Source organism: Columba livia, chromosome 2, assembly GCF_036013475.1.
Source record: "Columba livia isolate bColLiv1 breed racing homer chromosome 2, bColLiv1.pat.W.v2, whole genome shotgun sequence".
Lineage (NCBI taxonomy): Eukaryota > Metazoa > Chordata > Aves > Columbiformes > Columbidae > Columba > Columba livia.
The window spans coordinates 6,489,479-6,507,263 of NC_088603.1; the positions used below are offsets into that span (position 1 = coordinate 6,489,479).

The window sequence follows — 17,785 nt, forward strand, 5'->3', positions numbered from 1 at the left end:
GCTGTTTTCCAGCTGGGTGGTCCCTGGCACATATTTATTCCCTTCTCATTGTCATAAATATTTTGTTGTTTTTAAACTGCTGATATCTGTAAGACGTTATGTTCTAAGAGAGAATTCCCTGAGGTCAGCAGAAGCTATCCTTTATGGTAATATGTATTTGACACAATGTGAAGTGCTTGATTGATTTTAATCAAGCACAGAAATCTGTTAATATTCATTAGAGCTCCTAAGAGTTTGCTTAGATGCCATCTTAATTTAGAATTTTCACGTTATAAAATTTAGTGTTAGAATGAAGTCAAAGCCAAGTAATTTATGACTCGGAAATTTAAGTAAAAATACTTTACTCATGCATATGCTTTATTTTACCTCATTTAATACTCTGAAGTCAAAAACACATTTACACTGATTGTTTTTAAAATACTTGCAACTGTTGTATATTTCCTATGGGAACACTATTGCATTCCTCTTCTCATTTTGCATATCATTGAATCTTATTTTTCTAGGTCTGAAAGTCATCGTAAATTCACTTATTGAATCCGTTAAGAAACTTACTGATGTATTGATTTTGACTGTTTTTTGCTTGAGTATATTTGCCCTAATAGGCCTTCAGCTTTTTATGGGCAATTTAACAGCCAAATGTGTCCTCAATAATACAATATACAATGAAACGTTGTGTAAGGATGCCAAGATATATTTACCAAGCGAGGAAGGTAAATTTCATTCTTTTCTCCCTTTACGTAATCTGTTTATCTGCCTATGTTTTTTCACAGAGATGTTAAAATATAGTTGCATGTATTTCTCACACAAAGTTAGGTCCTTCCATTTGCACACATAGCAACATGAAATCTGTGGGACAGCAGAATCTGAGATTAGTGAATGTGGGATTTGGAGCAAGATTAGCAGTCTGTGGGACAGAAGAGACTGAGTTTTCTATAAGCATTTGCTTCTTTTCCAATGTACATTGTATGGGGATCCCAATTTCAAGGGTACTTCACAGAGAATGATTTTTTCCATTGCTTAAGCTATATTATCCAGAGATTTTGCCTATTTGTTGCAGAGATTCTTGTTTTTATTGTTTGTTAAATACAATCTTACGTTATGAGTTATGCAGGTTAGTTTGTTTTGTGGTTTTTTTGTTTGCTTGGTTTTGTTGGTTGTTTGTTTAATTTGGCATGGGGACAGATCTGCTCGAATCAGCCCTGAGTGCTCTTTGTTGTGCCATGGGTCTTTCACAGAGATTTGGCCCACCAGGCTGTTTTTTAAAGAGCAGTAACATATGGTTTAATGTTGATGTGCTGACATCTTCTGATTCAATGATTCCTTGTTCATTTTTTATTAGATATCTGCTACAGAATTAATAACTCTTCTGAAATATTGCTCTGTGGATTCAGTTCAGATCCTGAGTAAGTGAACAAAACAGTTTTAGTACTCTCTCTTTTTTTTTTTTTCTCCAGATGTACTGTGATTTTATTTTTGGCTTAAAGGAATGGTGGTGATTTTTCAGGAGGGTGGAATTTGTGTGGGGGGTGTGATTAAATTAAAACCAAGATGTTTCTAGAGAACAAGTCTGATGAGGAGCAGCTGAGGGACCTGGGGGTTCAGCTGGAGAACAGGAGCTGAGGGGAGACCTTCTGATCTCTGAACTGCCTGAAAGGAGCTTGGAGCATGGAGGGGGTTGGTCTCTTCTCCTAAGTAACAAGTGACAGGATGAGAGGAAATGGCCTCAAGTTGCACCGGGGAAGGTTCAGATTGGATATTAGGAAAAAATCCTTCCCAGAAGGGGTTGTCAGGCATTGGAACAGGCTGCCCATGGCAGTGGTGGAGTCACCATCCCTGGAGGGGTTTAAAAGACATGTAGATGAGGTTCCTAGGGACATGGTTTAGTGACAGTGTTGGGTTAATGGCTGGACTCAAGGATCTTAAGGATCTCTTCCAACCAAAATGATTCTATGAGCCAAGGAATTATTTATTAATTAATTTATTAAATTATTATTAATATGCAATTTTCCTGACCACTGGTAATGTAGAAGAGGAGGGGAACAGGTTAGTAAAGAGTTTTGAGATATTAATAAACTTTCTTCTTCTTATCTTGATGAATTATTTAAAAACAAACATATTTCCATTTTTTTGCCCTCTATGTGTGTTTGTTTGCTTGTATCCTACATTAGCGAAGCGTTTTTGTTTAGCCAGAAACTAGACACAACTAGAGTTTCTGTCTTGTTTCTTTGACCAGACAATTAGCTTTCTAGGATTGTCTGATATGACTCAGACCTTCTGGCAGAATTACATTGAGGAATAATAAAGCAGACTTTCAGATAAACTGAACAAATCTGGTTTTGGTGTTGGGTACTGGATGCTTCCAGGTACAATCTAATACTGCAAGTGTGTATTGTTTCACATTTCTGTTGTGGATAGCACTGAGTGCCCAACAAACTATAGATGCCAGAAGATTGGGAAAAATCCTGACTTTGGTTATACAAGTTTTGACCATTTTGGCTGGGCCTTCCTTTCTTTGTTCCGTCTGATGACACAGGATTACTGGGAGCGTCTCTACAGACAAGTAGGTACTTTTATTACCTGCTAAGATGACATTAGACGTGCATTTTAGAGCTTTATGTCCACTAGAAAAATCTACACCTGTTTTAACATCCCTGAGACCAAATTTCTTTTAAACTCAATGTAAATGTTAAGGAAGTAGCTTCAAGTGACTAAGTTGTAACACCTGCAAGTGATGGTAGATGGGAGCAATCCTGCTGTGAATGCCCATAGTTTTGTTGGAGAAGACACTTGTGACAGTGATTAATAGTTAAATGATAATATGTAAATATAATATCAAAGGAACGGGTATATAGAAGATCCAGCTGATGAGCTCAGTGCTGCTGCAGGGGATGGGGGAATTTGTTATGCGCTTTGTTTCTCATCCTTTTACGTCCTGACTCCCCAGCAAACCTTTTGGCTCAACATATACACTTACATTTCAGGCCATTTTTATTAACTAGCACTAAAAAAAATCAGAGCTTTTATGTTTTGATTCCAAGAGTTGAATTTAACCTTTAAGTTCTGTTTTTTGACAAAAATGGTAGAAAAATTGCATGTAGAGAACTGTGGATCTGTTACATCTATGCAGTGCCTTTGCTAGAAGACAATTGTTCTTTGACTTGTTCTATAGCTTCCGTGTGGCCCATTTTAATTTTTTTTCCAGCAAGCTTTACTAACTGATACATATATATATATATATATGTATTTTTTTAATGGCTACATGTTCCTACCATTTGGAGGTCATGTGTTTTTTAGTTTTGAATGTGTCAGAGCTTAATTCTGAGCCATCTCCTCTGCTGCCATTTGAAAACAAAATGTAAAAATAAGCAATCATTCTAAATATTGCCTCTGATTCACTAAATATATCATCTTTCCTGACTGTTTAGATATCTGAGCTTTCATCCTTGTTACTGAGTTTTATGAATTTATTTTGTAGTCACCTGTATATCTCTTTACAACTGAAATTGTCTTCTTATAACTTAAACCATGATGATCACTTCCCCGATTTTCTGGGATATGTTTAATTTTTGGAATGGTTTTTGTTAATTCTTCACTGAATTATGATCACAGAGAAGTTTTTAAGAGCTGAAATTCATTTACTTGAAGGCCAGAGGAACTCCTGACTAGAAGGATTTCTAGACCTTCTATACCATTTAGACCAGAGGCAGATCCTACTGTTGTTGAAAGAAAACAGTGCTATATGTCAACCTTTTTTATTATATAGGAAAATAAATTGTTTCAAGTTGGTTTGAAATTCTATTGTAAATGTTAGTTTGTTAAGAATTTATTGCAATCTTTACGTTTTCCTCACAGACTATCCGGACATCTGGAAAGAACTACATTTTATTTTTTCTGGGGGTCATCTTTTTATGCTCATTTTATCTCTTCAATCTGATCTTGGCTGTAGTAACTATGGCATATGAAGAGCAAAACAGATCTACTCTTGCTGAAACAGAGGCAAAGGAAAAATTACTTCAGGATGCTCAACAAATTCTAGAGAATGAACAGGTTTGTAAGTTAGTATATTTAATACATTGAATCCAAATTAAAACATTTTAAGTTTTAGAATTTGCACACCTGGTGTTGTGTAGGAGCAGCTTGCTGGCAAGAATACAGTTTTTATGGTATTGCATAAATGCCTGCACTCTGTTGTTTGCCCCGTTCTCATACAATACCACTCATGCCATGTACAGAAATTCCTTTCTCTGGATATTCCATCTTGTTATTACTGCACACTCTGATGAAGGAAGTGTGAGTGAATATGTTTGCAAAGTGGTCATTTCTACAGCTTCCTGAAACTGGAAGTTCTGCTGCTGATAGGTTTCAGGACCAATTAAAAATGCAAACTTTCCGAGAGCCATTGTGCTCAGCTATTTGGGGGATTTCATGTCTCTTTTGATGAATTGCATGCAAAAGGTCTATGAGTTGACAAGGAATAGTCTTTGGCCAGGCTAATGCCATTAATTCCATATTAATACAGAAGAACATCCAGAGACTGCAGGAGTTTCTTTGCTGTTGTAGAGCTGATACACACACATTGTGTTCTTACAGCGTTCCCTCTTGGCACGGCGTTGCCTTAATTCACTTGTTCCTTGGCCTGTAGGAGACCAGGGATCACCTGGTTGTTCTTACTTTATTCCTGAGAAGTGAAGCTCTGAGCTAAGGCAACAAGATAGACTGAAAGTTATTGAAAGTCGTATTTTATCTTCTAACTTTTTATAAAAGATACCTCTGAGCAACCAGAAAAGTCAGACTTATAAGAGGACATACAAATATTCTCTGACAACTATCCAATTTCATCATTAAATGAAAGGCATCACCAGTTTACCAAATTCCTCCTCTACAGTTGTCAACAAGCCTGTAGTGTTTCTCTGTCTGAAATTCCAGCTTGCCAACCTTTACTTAGGCTTTTCTTCTGTTTTTCTTTCAACAGGATTAGTAGTTAAGAAAAGTTTAACATTTTAGGACTGAGTTTGAGCCCTTAGTCTTCTGTTGTCTCTGGTTTCAAGGTCCTTTCCAAAGTAAGAAAAGGAAAGCAAAAGGATATGCTTTAGTATTCTGCAATTCAGATACAAAATACAATGTCTAAAGTGCCAAGAGCAATCTTTAATTATAGTAGCTGATAAGTAACCCTGCTTTATCTTTCAGTATCATGAATAGGATTTTGTACTCCCATCTTTTAACTGTAGCTTAATATTTGAAAGGTAAGAATTATTAGCGCAAAGCATTCAGACAGCATAATAATTAAGCTGTATATGATCCTAGTCCATTCACCATGTATTAACAGACCGACTTTTTGCTGTTTCTTTTACAGATATTGGCTGCTAGAGAGAGTAATAACGCCTTACATGTCATATCTGAAATGTCAGTTACTGACTTGAAAAATTTAAAAGGAAAAGAGATGAAAGAACAACCGATTTTACAACAAAGCTTAATTTTAGGTGATTGTGGCAAAGACGAGACTATATTTAATTCACAGCCTGATCGCAGCCACAAGAAGCTTGTAAGTATTCGATAATAATTCAGTGTGCCCCATAAAGATATGTGTGTTGACCTGTCTGTTCTTCAGTGCACTTCAGTAACTCTGAGTTTAGCTTTCCTTAACTTCTAATGAGAACATAGTAGCTCCATTCCTAGTTTTAGGTGGTTCAATATTAGTATAGATCTTAATAGGTTTGATAGGGCTGGGAAAACTGATAATTTTGATAAACCAAATAACTATTCTTAATATTAGTAAATATTTATTATTTATTAATAATCAATAATTAGCCAATAAATTATTCAAACTGATTGTTGATGGTTTTTTTGTATGTTCTTTTTATCAGTCACAGATAAGACTATTTTTGTTTCCTTTCCTCCCCTGTTAATGATTCTATACTTCTTATATAAAGACATTATTATTATTCTTGTTAAACATTTTCAGGAGGAAAAAAATTATCGAAAAATATTACTGTTTTTGATTAAATGTCCGTCGCCTTCAAAGGCAAACACATGATATTGTTTTATTGTTTTGTTTTACATTCTTTCAGTCTTCATTGCAATGTGTACTTAAAAAGGCATATTTATCTTATACTGGACATAGTTTTTATATTGCCATTTCTTCATATTCTCTTGTTATATTATCTTCTGTTGTCTTTCTAACCAAAGAGGCAGATACTGCTCTCCTATGAATTGTCAATGGATGCTATTAAAGATCCTTTTCGAAGACAGAGGTTAATGAGTGCAGCCACTGTTATTACAGATAATTTGCGTAAGTCATACTTTAGTGTTTTATCCTATGGTGATTTTGTAACTTGACCTAAGAGATCAAAATGTCACAGTCAGCATTATTTTAAAAGTCACTAGGGGAAATTGTGCTGCAATAAAATGTACATTTCAGTAATACAAATTTTCTCGTATCTCACGTAACTTCAGCTGTAACTGACAATTAGCAAGGGTAAATCATGCCTGACCAACTTGATTGCCCTGCACAATAAAATAATTGGGGTTTCTGGATGGGGGGAAAGCGCTGTTTTAATTTACCTTGACTTTAGCAAGGCTCTCAGCATAGCCTGCCACAGTATTTTTCCATCCAAGTTAAGGTGTTAGAGTCTGCATGGCTGGACAAAAAAATGGTTGAGTGTTTGGGCTTCAAGTATCTGGTTGAACAGGTTATGTTCTACCTGGAGGCAGGTATTGATAACAAGTGGAGCACCACAGGGTGTATCTTAGGACACACGACCTGGGGGAGTTGAGGGCTTGCTCTCAGCTTTTGCAGATGACACCAAATTGGAGGGGGAACCGCTTGATGCACCGGAGGTAAAGGCTGCCATCTAGAGGGACTTAGGCTGGAGGAATGGGCCAACAGGAATGTTATGGAAGTTCTACCAGGACAAATGTAAATTACTGCTTATCTGCATGAACCTCTTGCAACAATACAGGCTGAGAGGTGGCTGGGAAGCAGCTCTGCAGGAAAGGTCCTGTGGGTCCTTGTGGGGAGGTTGCTGAGAAAGGCCCAGCAACATGCCCTTTTGGCAGCAATGGTTAACAGTATCCTGGACTATATTGAAAGGCTCATAACCAGGAGAAAAGTGATTATCACCCTTTATTAAGCACATGCTAGGCCATATAAAATGCTCAGTTTGCCCCCCAACCTTCCCAGTACGTGAAATACATTGAGTTCAGTAGAGGGCCACCAAGTCATGGGCTGGAACGCTCGCCCAGTGCTGCACTGGTTCAACCTGGAGAGAAGGCTTTGAGGAGAAGGTAGTATCGGCCTTCCAGTGTGTAGGAAGGCATTATCAAGAAGATGGAGCCAGACTCTTCATGGTCGTGGACAGTGGGAAGATGAGACAATAGACATCAATTGAAAGAAGAGAGGTTCAAACTGAGCATAAGGAGAAGCTCTCACCATGAGGACAGTCAGAGAGAGGAATAGGTTATTCAGTCTCTGAACTAATAGCCACCCTGCTTTGGAAAGGGGGCTGCACTAGACATCTCCTGGGGTCCCTTCCAACTTGACTTATAACCCTGTCCTTAACTATGGACACCAAGATATGAAAGACACCATTCTTCATTTTATCCTGGACTGTCTTTTCAACCTTTGCTGCAACTGTGACTGCACGGATGCAGCTCTCAGAAAACACGTTGTTGGTTTTCCCAGAGGCAGCTGTTTCTCCTTAATGCAGATCCTTTATCATCCTTCAGTAGTAAAATAAACATATGAAAAGGTGGGTGATATTACCTGTTCCTGTAATGACGAGATTTCTGGATGGTGACCTTTAAATAGCTTGTGATTAGTTTGTGTAGAATGAGTGGATGAGTGGAGCACCTCCCTTATGAGGAAAGGCTGAGGGAGCTGGGGCTCTGAAGCTTGGAGAAGAGGAGACTGAGACTGAGAGGTGACCTCATTAATGTTTACAGATATATAAAGGGTGAGTGTCAGGAGGATGGAGCCAGGCTCTTCTCGGTGACAACCAATGATAGGACAAGGGGCAATGGGTACAAACTGGAACACAAAAGGTTCCACTTAAATTTGAGAAGAAACTTCTTCTCAGTAAGGGTGCCAGAGCCTGGCCCAGGCTGCCCAGGGAGGTTGTGGAGTCTCCTACTCTGGAGACATTCAAGACCCACCTGGACACCTTCCTGTGTAACCTCATCTGGGTGTTCCTGCTCTGGCGGGGGGATTGCACTGGATGAGCTTTCAAGGTCCCTTCCAATCCCTGACGTTCTGTGATTCTGTGATTTTTTTCAATGATGGCATTCTGCTCACAATATTGATTTTTCTTTTCAGTCTTTTCTGTGACTGATTGTCTTTTTCTTCATAGTGTGAAATTCCACATAAGATTATTCCTATGTCACTTTCCCTCTTTGTCATTTAGAACTGCAGGAGTCAAAAATGAAATGCCCCACATTTTGGAAACGTTTTGCTCGAAAGTATCTAATTTGGAATTGTTGTCCCTTCTGGAGAGCAGTCAAAGACAAGGTGAAATTGGTAATTTTGGATCCATTTGCTGATCTCTTAATCATGGTTTGCATTATTGTGAATACCTTCTTCATGGCTCTGGAGTACCCTGACATGCCAAAGAGTTACCGACGAATGATTTGTATAAGTGACAAGGTAAGTTAGGTCTATGTTAGAGTGAATATGGTGTTATAACCCCATATATATACTGGACAGTCCCTTAAGGAGTCATACTTTTTCAGTGATTTATTGCTGAATTTCTTTTTCCAGGTCTTCACCCTGATTTTTACAGCAGAAATGATCTTGAAAATCATCGCTCTAGATCCTTACAACTATTTTCAACAAAAATGGAATATTTTTGATAGCGTAGTTGTTATGATTGGCCTAATAAGCTTTGAAGCAAATCTGTCATATTTCAGGCTGGTAATTATTTACTTATTCATTTTAAAATTACATGTGTTGTATAGATTTGTAAAAGATACAGTGAAATGGTCTTGAGTTATTTTACTGATGAATCTGTTAAATCAGTTCTCTTTCTTAGTAAATAGTAAGGCAACATGAATGTTTAATTAGAGTGAATATTAAATTAATATTGAAGAATATGTTCAATATATTTATTATACTGTGTATATTGGATGCTACCAATCCTCTGGCACAGTGAGATCTGAGTTGGCAGAGGGTTCACTGCTTCCCCATTGGGTCTGTACAGTGGCACCTCTCAACTACATTTCAGATCTTCCATTAAGAAAATATATTATCTAAGTGTTTTCATGAGCTTAGGGATAGCAAAGGTTCCTTCACAGCTTTTCCTTTTGAGCTGTGCAAAAAAGCCCCAGGTTTCCTCAAGGCTCAAACTTCACCTTGAGGTCTCCTCAAGATTTTCCTCCATGCTAGGGGAAAGGAGGAGTAGCTCTGAGATGTCTATGTGTAATGTTACCTTTTTGTTTGTGGCCTCACTATGTACTTATAATGCTAAATTTATTAATTCTAACATTCTTCATGGCTTTTCAGAGTCATCACCCCTAGAAATTCAGTTGAATTCTGTTTCATCTGGTGTATCGTGACCAAGAGGTTTTAACAGCCCCAAATGCTAATTTCACTAAAAATGTCCTCTTTGTTCACGAGGGTACAAAGAATAGATCCCATCTGGCTTTTCAGGTCCTATTTCAAGTGTATTTTTTCCATTTTTGTCTGATTACATTTGATTTGGTCAAATATGCAGTCATTTCATAAGCCTCCTCCAAGGACATATAAGCCACTCGATTATTATTACTATTATTATTGGTTTTGTTATTAACACTAATAGACTTACACATTCTTGTATCTAACTGAGCACAAACAATTTAAAAGTTTTGGCAGTTTTGTGCTGTTGGTAATATTAATCATCTGAGCTTAAGCACAGCGCTTTTGGATCAGAACAATTAATAACCTTTATTTGGGGGGAAAATGATGTTACTGAAGTAAAGGCAGCATGATAAATGCAGGGTCTGGTTTGTCTGTGTGCTTTGCTACCTGTGCAGTGTTCACCACTCACGTTGTTCTCTTGTGTTTTACTTACAGCTCAGGATCTTCAAATTGGCAAAGTCCTGGCCAGCATTAAATACTCTTATGAAAATAATTCTAAACTCAGTTGGTGCTCTGGGTAACCTCACTCTGGTTTTGATTATCACTGTATTTATTTTTGCTGTAGTAGGAAAGCAGGTTTTGGGCAGTTATTATGAGGAACGTTGGTGTAAGATAAGCACCAGTAAGAATTTACGCTGGCATATGAAGGATTTTTGTCATTCATTTCTGATTATATTCCGAATATTATGTGGAGAATGGATTGAAACCATGTGGGAATGTATGGAAGTGGCTGGAAAAGAGCTATGTCTTCCCATTTTCTTGCTAGTCCTGCTGATAGGAAACCTGGTGGTGAGTTTCAAGCTATTTTTCAGTCTCTACTTAATGCATTCAATTACAATGGCATTTGGTTTCCAAGGCAAACGTTATAATTTGAAGAGTGTTCACACTATTCTCTTTTCTGGATGTTCTTTAATATGTGCTTGTCTTTTGTCTTTTTTTTTTTCATTTTCCCCTTTCTCTTTCTCACACAAAATTATTCCTTTTACCCGGAGTATAGAACTGCAGTGCTTTTGGTAATTTGATGTCTGATTTCTTCATCTTTTGTGTTGCTAGGATCAAATAACCAAACTGTTCAGTGCTTTTAATGCTTACCAATTCATCCTTATATTATCAAAAGCTCACAGTACTGAGATTTTCTTATTTGTGTGACATATACAAGATCTAATATATATATACTTGGAAGACAAAGTCTTTTTCTTTTGCTTGATTTGTTGGCCTATACCAGATCCTTTTTGATGATGGCGTTATTAACAGTTACCTTTGTCCACTGTTTTCCAACACATCCACCTCCTTGTACATTATGGACATCAGAGTACGTGAGAATGTATTTGATATACCCAAATCCTCACTTCCTTTTTCTCTTGCTTTCTTTTTTCTAGAAGGAGCCATATCATGTTATATTAATATTCCAGTATAACAGTAAATAATTTCATTGCAGTGGTTGATGAGAGCAAGACTGAATTTTTTAAATTCTAAGGAGGGTTTTCTGAAATATTTTTTCTGTTAGTAGTAGTGTTTCCAACGTACTTTAACTATTTAAGGTGCTCAACCTGTTCATTGCCTTGCTGCTGAGTTCATTCAGTACAGACTCCTCTGGGGGACAAGAAGATCCTGGACGAATGACTAAATGTCAGATTGCCATTGCACAGATTCGCAAGGGCCTGCAGTCTGTGAAAGACAAAATTTGGGACCGTTGTGGCAAAATAATGAAACGAAGCCTCAAAACAACAGCCAAAAAGAAGACTTTGGTGAAAGTTTCTACCAAAGACATAGAGGAAAATAACTATGCCATGACAGATGTCAGAAAGGATGTAGACAACTGTTGGTTTGACAGTGGGTGTTACAAGACTGAAGAGAATTACCCAGTAACAAGGAAATATGAAGAATTTTTAAGCAGTCATAGGACCTGTGCTCCCATTGCTATATCAGAGACTTACACTGATGAAGGTGATGATGAGCACAGTGTATGCGCAGAAATAGAACACAGAAAACAGGTAAGGAATATGAATATTTGAAAAATTATTGTAACTTGCATCTGTAAATATAATCTCAAAGGCTCAAGAGTAAATAATATCCCTTCTGTCATTTCTGCCATTTTAGTTTCTTTGTTCTTCTAGTACCTTCAAAGTGCAAGAACTACCAAATGGTCTTAGTTATTCAATGAGAGATGCTGCATATCCACTTTTTCACCATTCTCCACATTGACAGCCATAATTCTGCTTCTGTCTGTTTTGTTTCCATTTATTGCTGTCAATTGCTAAATGAAGTTTGATCAAGATGTATTCTTTCTTCTTGTCTCCTTTACCTTACAGATGGTACCAGGAATTTGTGGAAGGCAGGCCTCTTGTGTTGCTTAAGTGTTGCTTCTCAGTTGCATGGAATCCAAAGGGAGTGCAAAGAAAAGCTTCACTTTAAAATAATAGTTTCTTAATATTTTAAACATTATTTTCCTGCTGCAGTGGAATCTCATATTGCTTGGAATTTTAGTGGCAAGGGCAGAGAGCTGAGTGAAGTCGCTGAGCTCTTCCAACTAGAAACGTGAGACTGTTGGGGTCCAGCTGCAAAGTTTGCTACGAGCCAGTTCATCAGAGCCTGGTGAACTGGATGCAGGAATCCATCAGTGGGCTAAATGGAGATCTTGAGAAATGATACCCTTCCACAGTATAACCACAAGACCGCATTATTTGCAACCGAGGAAGAAACCATTCTTTTAAATGCCTTTGAGGGATACCATTTAGTTACCTGTAAAACCAGAAAACTATTACATTTTGTGGATTCTTTAGATTCTGCTACAGAATTTTGACTTTTAATAATGACTGTCAGGTAGAAAAATGTGGAAAACCAACTCTTTTGTATTATTTCATGCAGGGAGACAGATTAAGACGTAGAGACCAATGCCGGAGTTCAAGCGGCTTGAGTCAGATTTCCGGAGCTTCTGAAACTGTAAGTGTGTTTTTGGAAACATACCAAAAAAAAGATCAAAAAGAGCTAATGATAACTTTCAACATCTTATGGAATATGCTAAAGATAAAAATTGTCACAGCAGTTCTCTCATTCAGCACTGACAGGACAAACTGGCATTTTCTGAAGAGTAGCAAGTATCCTGTGAAGATGCTACATCTTTCTAGAAGTAATAATAGTCTTAAGCATTGACGTTTGTCTCTCATAAACAGCCATGGCCAGCAGTGGAACTTAATATATTATTCTGTAAAAAATAACTGAACATAAATTAATCAAGAAACACACTCTCTTTATATGTCTGATACATACTCTTCATTTTTGTAGATAATTCTCTCTGCTGTCTTTGCCGGATGCAAAGATTTGTTCTCTAGAAATGGTTCCCAAAACAACCATACTTTTCTGATCTAGAAACTTACTACAATACGGTTCCACAACAAAAAAGGTGAAGAATCATGGCTTCCCTCCAATGACCCACAAAATTAAATGGAAGTTCAGCAACTTTCTGGATTACTACCTCCAAAAGTCCAACCACTTTGGCATTTTCTGGGTTTAGATAAAGTTGCCAGAAGTTTTATTTGTTATACATTAATTATATATATATATAAAATTAACATTAAAAATAATAAAATGTTCATGAATTTAAATAACTATCTTTTTAATGTGTTGAAGATTTCCTGGTGTCTTACCAACAGTGGCACTTTTCCCTTCTGGCTTCTCATTCTTATCCCCCTCCTCATGCCTTCCCTTTCCATGTCATATAGAGCACTTACACTTTATGGCTCATAGATTGCTTTATTCGTTTTTCTCTATATTTCTTTTCCTTATTGTGTTAACTAAGTCTGTAAGTTACCTACCAATAACTACAATTCTTTGGAATGCTTAGACCATATGTACATTTCTTTCCTGCCAGGCCTTTCCATCTTCAAGCCTTATGAGACATAGCTCATATCTCTGAAAATGAAAAGAGAATTGGATTGGCATGAAGAAAACAGAGATTTCTCTAAAGTAAACTTGTAGCACAATATAATATCTTCTAAGCATTTTCATTCCTGCAAGGCCAATGTAGACAACTAGAAGAAACTGAGAAACTTATTAAATTAAAGCCATGGAAACAAGGAGTAGGAATTAGCCTTTTCTGTCCTATTATTTATAATTTTCTTTTGGTAGTTCAGCAACATTATGAATTTATACACTGCAGATTTTGGGGGGGAGGTAACCTTATTAACTAAAATCAAATAAATTCTCTGCTTTGCCCTTCCCTTGTGCAGAAATGTGATGTCAGTAGCTGTTCTGAAGCCAGCACTGTGGATCCAGTTATTCTTCTGGAGATGTTTCCCCAGCCTAAAAAGTCACACCTTCCAAAGGACTGTTTCGGAGAAAGTAAGAATGTTTAATGTATTCCGGTGACACCAAATGAACCAAACAATTCAAAGACATCTGTTTGGAACATTTCCAAACTGGCAGAAACTATTTTTCTGAGACACTTGTTTATAAACATAAAACCTGAAATAAATATACCTGAAGTCCACATAGAACTGGAGTAGGATTGGGATGCCTGAACACAGGTACTTAGTGCCATGTGAGATGCCCGAGAGTACGCAAGACGACCGCTGGAAGTTGTCAGAATTGTCACAAAAGCTGTAGAATATCCAAAGAGACATAAAATGGTTCTATATCCCCATGTTTAGGTAGCAAAATGCCATCGTTGGTGAGTGACTCAGTCTTATATTAAGGCATCAGACTGTAGGGATCTGTATATGAGCAAAAGTGCTCAATGAAGAAATGTGTTTCTGGTGCGAAACAGTGAACAGAGAATCTAGTTGTAATTTCTCTCTAGTGCAATCAAGTGAAATAATCAGTTAAAATAATAATTCTGTAGGGCTTCTAGACACAACAGCTTCTCTGCTTTGTCCATGTATGAGTTGCTCTATTAAAAGAGATTATTTCAGCCTGCAAATCTTTTCTTTATCTTTAGATAATTTCAGCCACAGCATTACTCCATAGGTAAAACAGCACATTCTTTGTATCGTCTGTAGAAGCTCATTTTAAAAGATTTTACACTTTTTAGATTCCATGTCTCCACGTTTTCCATGGAGCCAATATACTGTTCTTTCTGTTTTCAGGTTGCGTTGAATGTTTCCCATGCTGTATAGTGGATACCACTGAGTTTCCAGGCAGAACTTGGTGGAAATTTAGAAAAACCTGCTACCGAATTGTAAAACACAGCTGGTTTGAAAATTTTATAATTTTTATGATAATTTTGAGCAGTGCTGCTCTGGTAATTATAATTTAATTTCTCAAATTTTGAATTGATCGTTGTCAGTAAAGGAAAAGAATTACACTATTGTATTTAATTAAATTCTACTCTCACATTCCTTTCCCAAGGGAGAGAGAAGTATAATAAACATATCCCTTAGAAGTTATAAGGCTCTCCCCAACTTGGATAAGATATTTAAATATTTTGAATCATCGTCTTCTTCATTGTTCTTCATGCAACATAGTTCTTCACACGCTTGTATACTTAATTAGGAGGCTAATCCAGGGTCTGAAATTACTTACGAAAGCTTAAAAAAATAGAAGTACTTCTAAATTTGTAAAGCAGCCTGACTGCTCAGTAAAACATTAGAATAATAAGCCAAACTATGTATTTCTGCTCAATTTTAAAATAATTTTCCATAAAACTAATGAACTGTTTTAAAACTGATTTCTGAAATTCCAGGCATTTGAAGATATTCACCTAAAGAACAGAAAAAATGTGAAAATGATCCTAGAGTATGCTGATATAATATTTACCTACATCTTTTTTATGGAGATGCTTCTGAAATGGGTAGCTTATGGTTTGCACAGTTATTTCACAAACGCCTGGTGTTGGGTTGACTTCATCATTGTATGTGTAAGTATTATATTAAGCTTGTCTTGCATGTTGAGTTTTGATATTTTCTACACAGAGAACTACATGTCAAATTTGGTTGTGAATAAGCAAAAGTGTAAATGACAGTTTCCAAAAAGTGAAAAAAATTGCAATCAAAAGACACTCTAGGATAAATTTAGGTGGAAATTGTAGGTAATAATCAGAAGTTGCTTAAGAAAAATGCGTTATGTATCACTGTCATGGAGGACCATGTTGGTTCTAAAACCATTTTTTGAGTGTAGAGAGTGTAATTAGTGATCAGAAATAAAACTAAGATTAGTTAAGATAACGGAAAAATGTGAAGCTGCTGGCAGCTCTGCCATTTAGAAACAGAAAAAAAGTAGAATTGCCTCCTCAAAGGAGAAGAAATTTAGATGGTAAAGGAATTGAAAAATATTGTTGGAAAAATCATTTACTGGAGATTTAGAGATGCGGGAAAACATGTTTAGCTTTGCAACCAAAGAAATCCTTGCAATCCTTTTTATAGTTACTAAGAGAAATGCTGAAATCATAGAATCACAGAATAGTTTGGGTTAGAAGGGACCTTCAAACTTATCTAGTCCAACCCCTGCCATGAGCAAGGACACCTTTACCAGATCAGGTTGCTCAGAGCCTCATCCAAGTAAGTCATCAGTAGTGAGGTGAAGGGGGTACACTGTTTGATAAATATCTGTATTTATTCTGAATTAAGACAAAGTTAAATAATACAATCTTGCCATATAAGAATGAGATATTTTTGTTTGTCAACAATACACTGGGAAGAGACTGAAGTTAAATATTTAAAACTAGGGCATCTAAACTTCCAGTAACATCAAAGTATCTGTTTGGTGGCCTCTGAATGGTTAGCTCTGAAAGTTGTGAAGTATTAGGAAATTTCAACAGAAAAGTATTATGACAATTTACAAAGAATGTGTCGTATAACTTTAGCAAATACATTTCTGTAATAATAATAGCAATCCTCTCCAAAAAAGAGGAAAAGCATGAAAATATCCAATGGCTAAACAATGAAACAACAAATTCAAACACGAAGAAAGAGGCAAATCATGAACAGTAAAGAAAAAACCCAAACAATTATTGAAACAATTTTCTGATGTTTTTAGTTCTTTTTTCTCTCTTATAAAAATTTAAAATGAAGACTGGGTGTTGTCTTTTGAAATATAACTTTTGTTTCCACACCACCGTCTTATATATGTTATAAGGCATCACTGTATATAGTTCTGAGAAAAACTATGCAAGAAATGGGGATAATTTATTTGAATTATCTCTTCTGGTCTTGTAGTACATGAAATTACCATAGTTACCAATTTGGTTGTTATACTAGCATTCCAAAATACTCTGCGAACTGGTTTTGGAAAAAAAAGAAAAAAGTGTTTCAAATTAGAAAAAAAGAATTACATTATTTGAAAAATACTAGGAAAAAGTGAAGTAAATTACATTACGATAACCTTGAATGTGTATTTTCTGCATTTGACTTACTGGTTGAAGATACTGTAAAATTCAGCCTATGATTGTCTACTGACACAAAGAAAATAAATGTTTCTATACCATTTAATAATCCCAGTTTCAATTGAATGAACACAGCTGTCATTTGCTTCCTGGGGACTAAATAATGTTTCTGAGGCCACATCAGTTTGTCCCGCTGGGGCTGCACTGAAATCTCTCAGGAGTCTTAGAGCGTTGAGGCCTCTACGAGCTTTGTCAAGATTTGAAGGGATAAAGGTAAGGATATTGCAGGTGTGTGTGCATATTTTGTAATAACTGCATTTGAAATTTTTGTGAAAATTACAATTTGAATCTCTATTTCGGGTCCTGATGGCATTAAGGTGGTTCACATTGCCTACTTACATCTTATAGTTGTTATTTTGAAATAATACCTAACAGAATCACAGAATCACAGAATGTCAGGGATTGGAAGGGACCTTGAAAGCTCATCCAGTCCAATTCCCTCGCCAGAGCAGGAACACCCAGATGAGGTTACACAGGAAGGTGTCCAGGCGGGTTGGAATGTCTGCAGAGAAGGAGACTCCACAACCTCCCTGGGCAGCCTGGGCCAGGCTCTGGCACCCTCATCGAGAAGAAGTTTCTTCTCAAATTTAAGTGGAACCTCTTGTGTTCCAGTTTGAACCCATCACCCCTTGTCCTATCACTGGTTGTCACCGAGAAGAGCCTGGCTCCATCCTCCTGACACTCACCCTTTACATATTTGTAAACATTAATGAGGTCGCCCCTCAGTCTCCTCTTGTCCAGCTCCAGAGCCCCAGCTCCCTCAGCCTTTCCTCACACAGGAGATGCTCCACTCCCTTCAG

General features: G+C 36.9%; 1 protein-coding gene across 1 annotated transcript in view; it reads left to right on the top strand.

Moving 5' to 3' along the window:
- LOC102085467 (sodium channel protein type 5 subunit alpha-like) overlaps positions 1 to 17,785 on the top strand; it is a 44,651-nt gene that overhangs the window by 16,246 nt on the left and 10,620 nt on the right. Inside the window, exons 7-20 of the mRNA XM_065050379.1 lie at positions 504 to 710; positions 1,340 to 1,403; positions 2,416 to 2,560; positions 3,853 to 4,047; positions 5,354 to 5,542; positions 6,187 to 6,289; positions 8,400 to 8,638; positions 8,753 to 8,905; positions 10,043 to 10,396; positions 11,149 to 11,601; positions 13,837 to 13,948; positions 14,692 to 14,846; positions 15,288 to 15,461; positions 17,061 to 17,198. Coding sequence (XP_064906451.1) covers positions 504 to 710; positions 1,340 to 1,403; positions 2,416 to 2,560; positions 3,853 to 4,047; positions 5,354 to 5,542; positions 6,187 to 6,289; positions 8,400 to 8,638; positions 8,753 to 8,905; positions 10,043 to 10,396; positions 11,149 to 11,601; positions 13,837 to 13,948; positions 14,692 to 14,846; positions 15,288 to 15,461; positions 17,061 to 17,198 — 2,681 coding nt within the window. The remainder of the gene's footprint in view (positions 1 to 503; positions 711 to 1,339; positions 1,404 to 2,415; positions 2,561 to 3,852; positions 4,048 to 5,353; positions 5,543 to 6,186; positions 6,290 to 8,399; positions 8,639 to 8,752; positions 8,906 to 10,042; positions 10,397 to 11,148; positions 11,602 to 13,836; positions 13,949 to 14,691; positions 14,847 to 15,287; positions 15,462 to 17,060; positions 17,199 to 17,785) is intronic.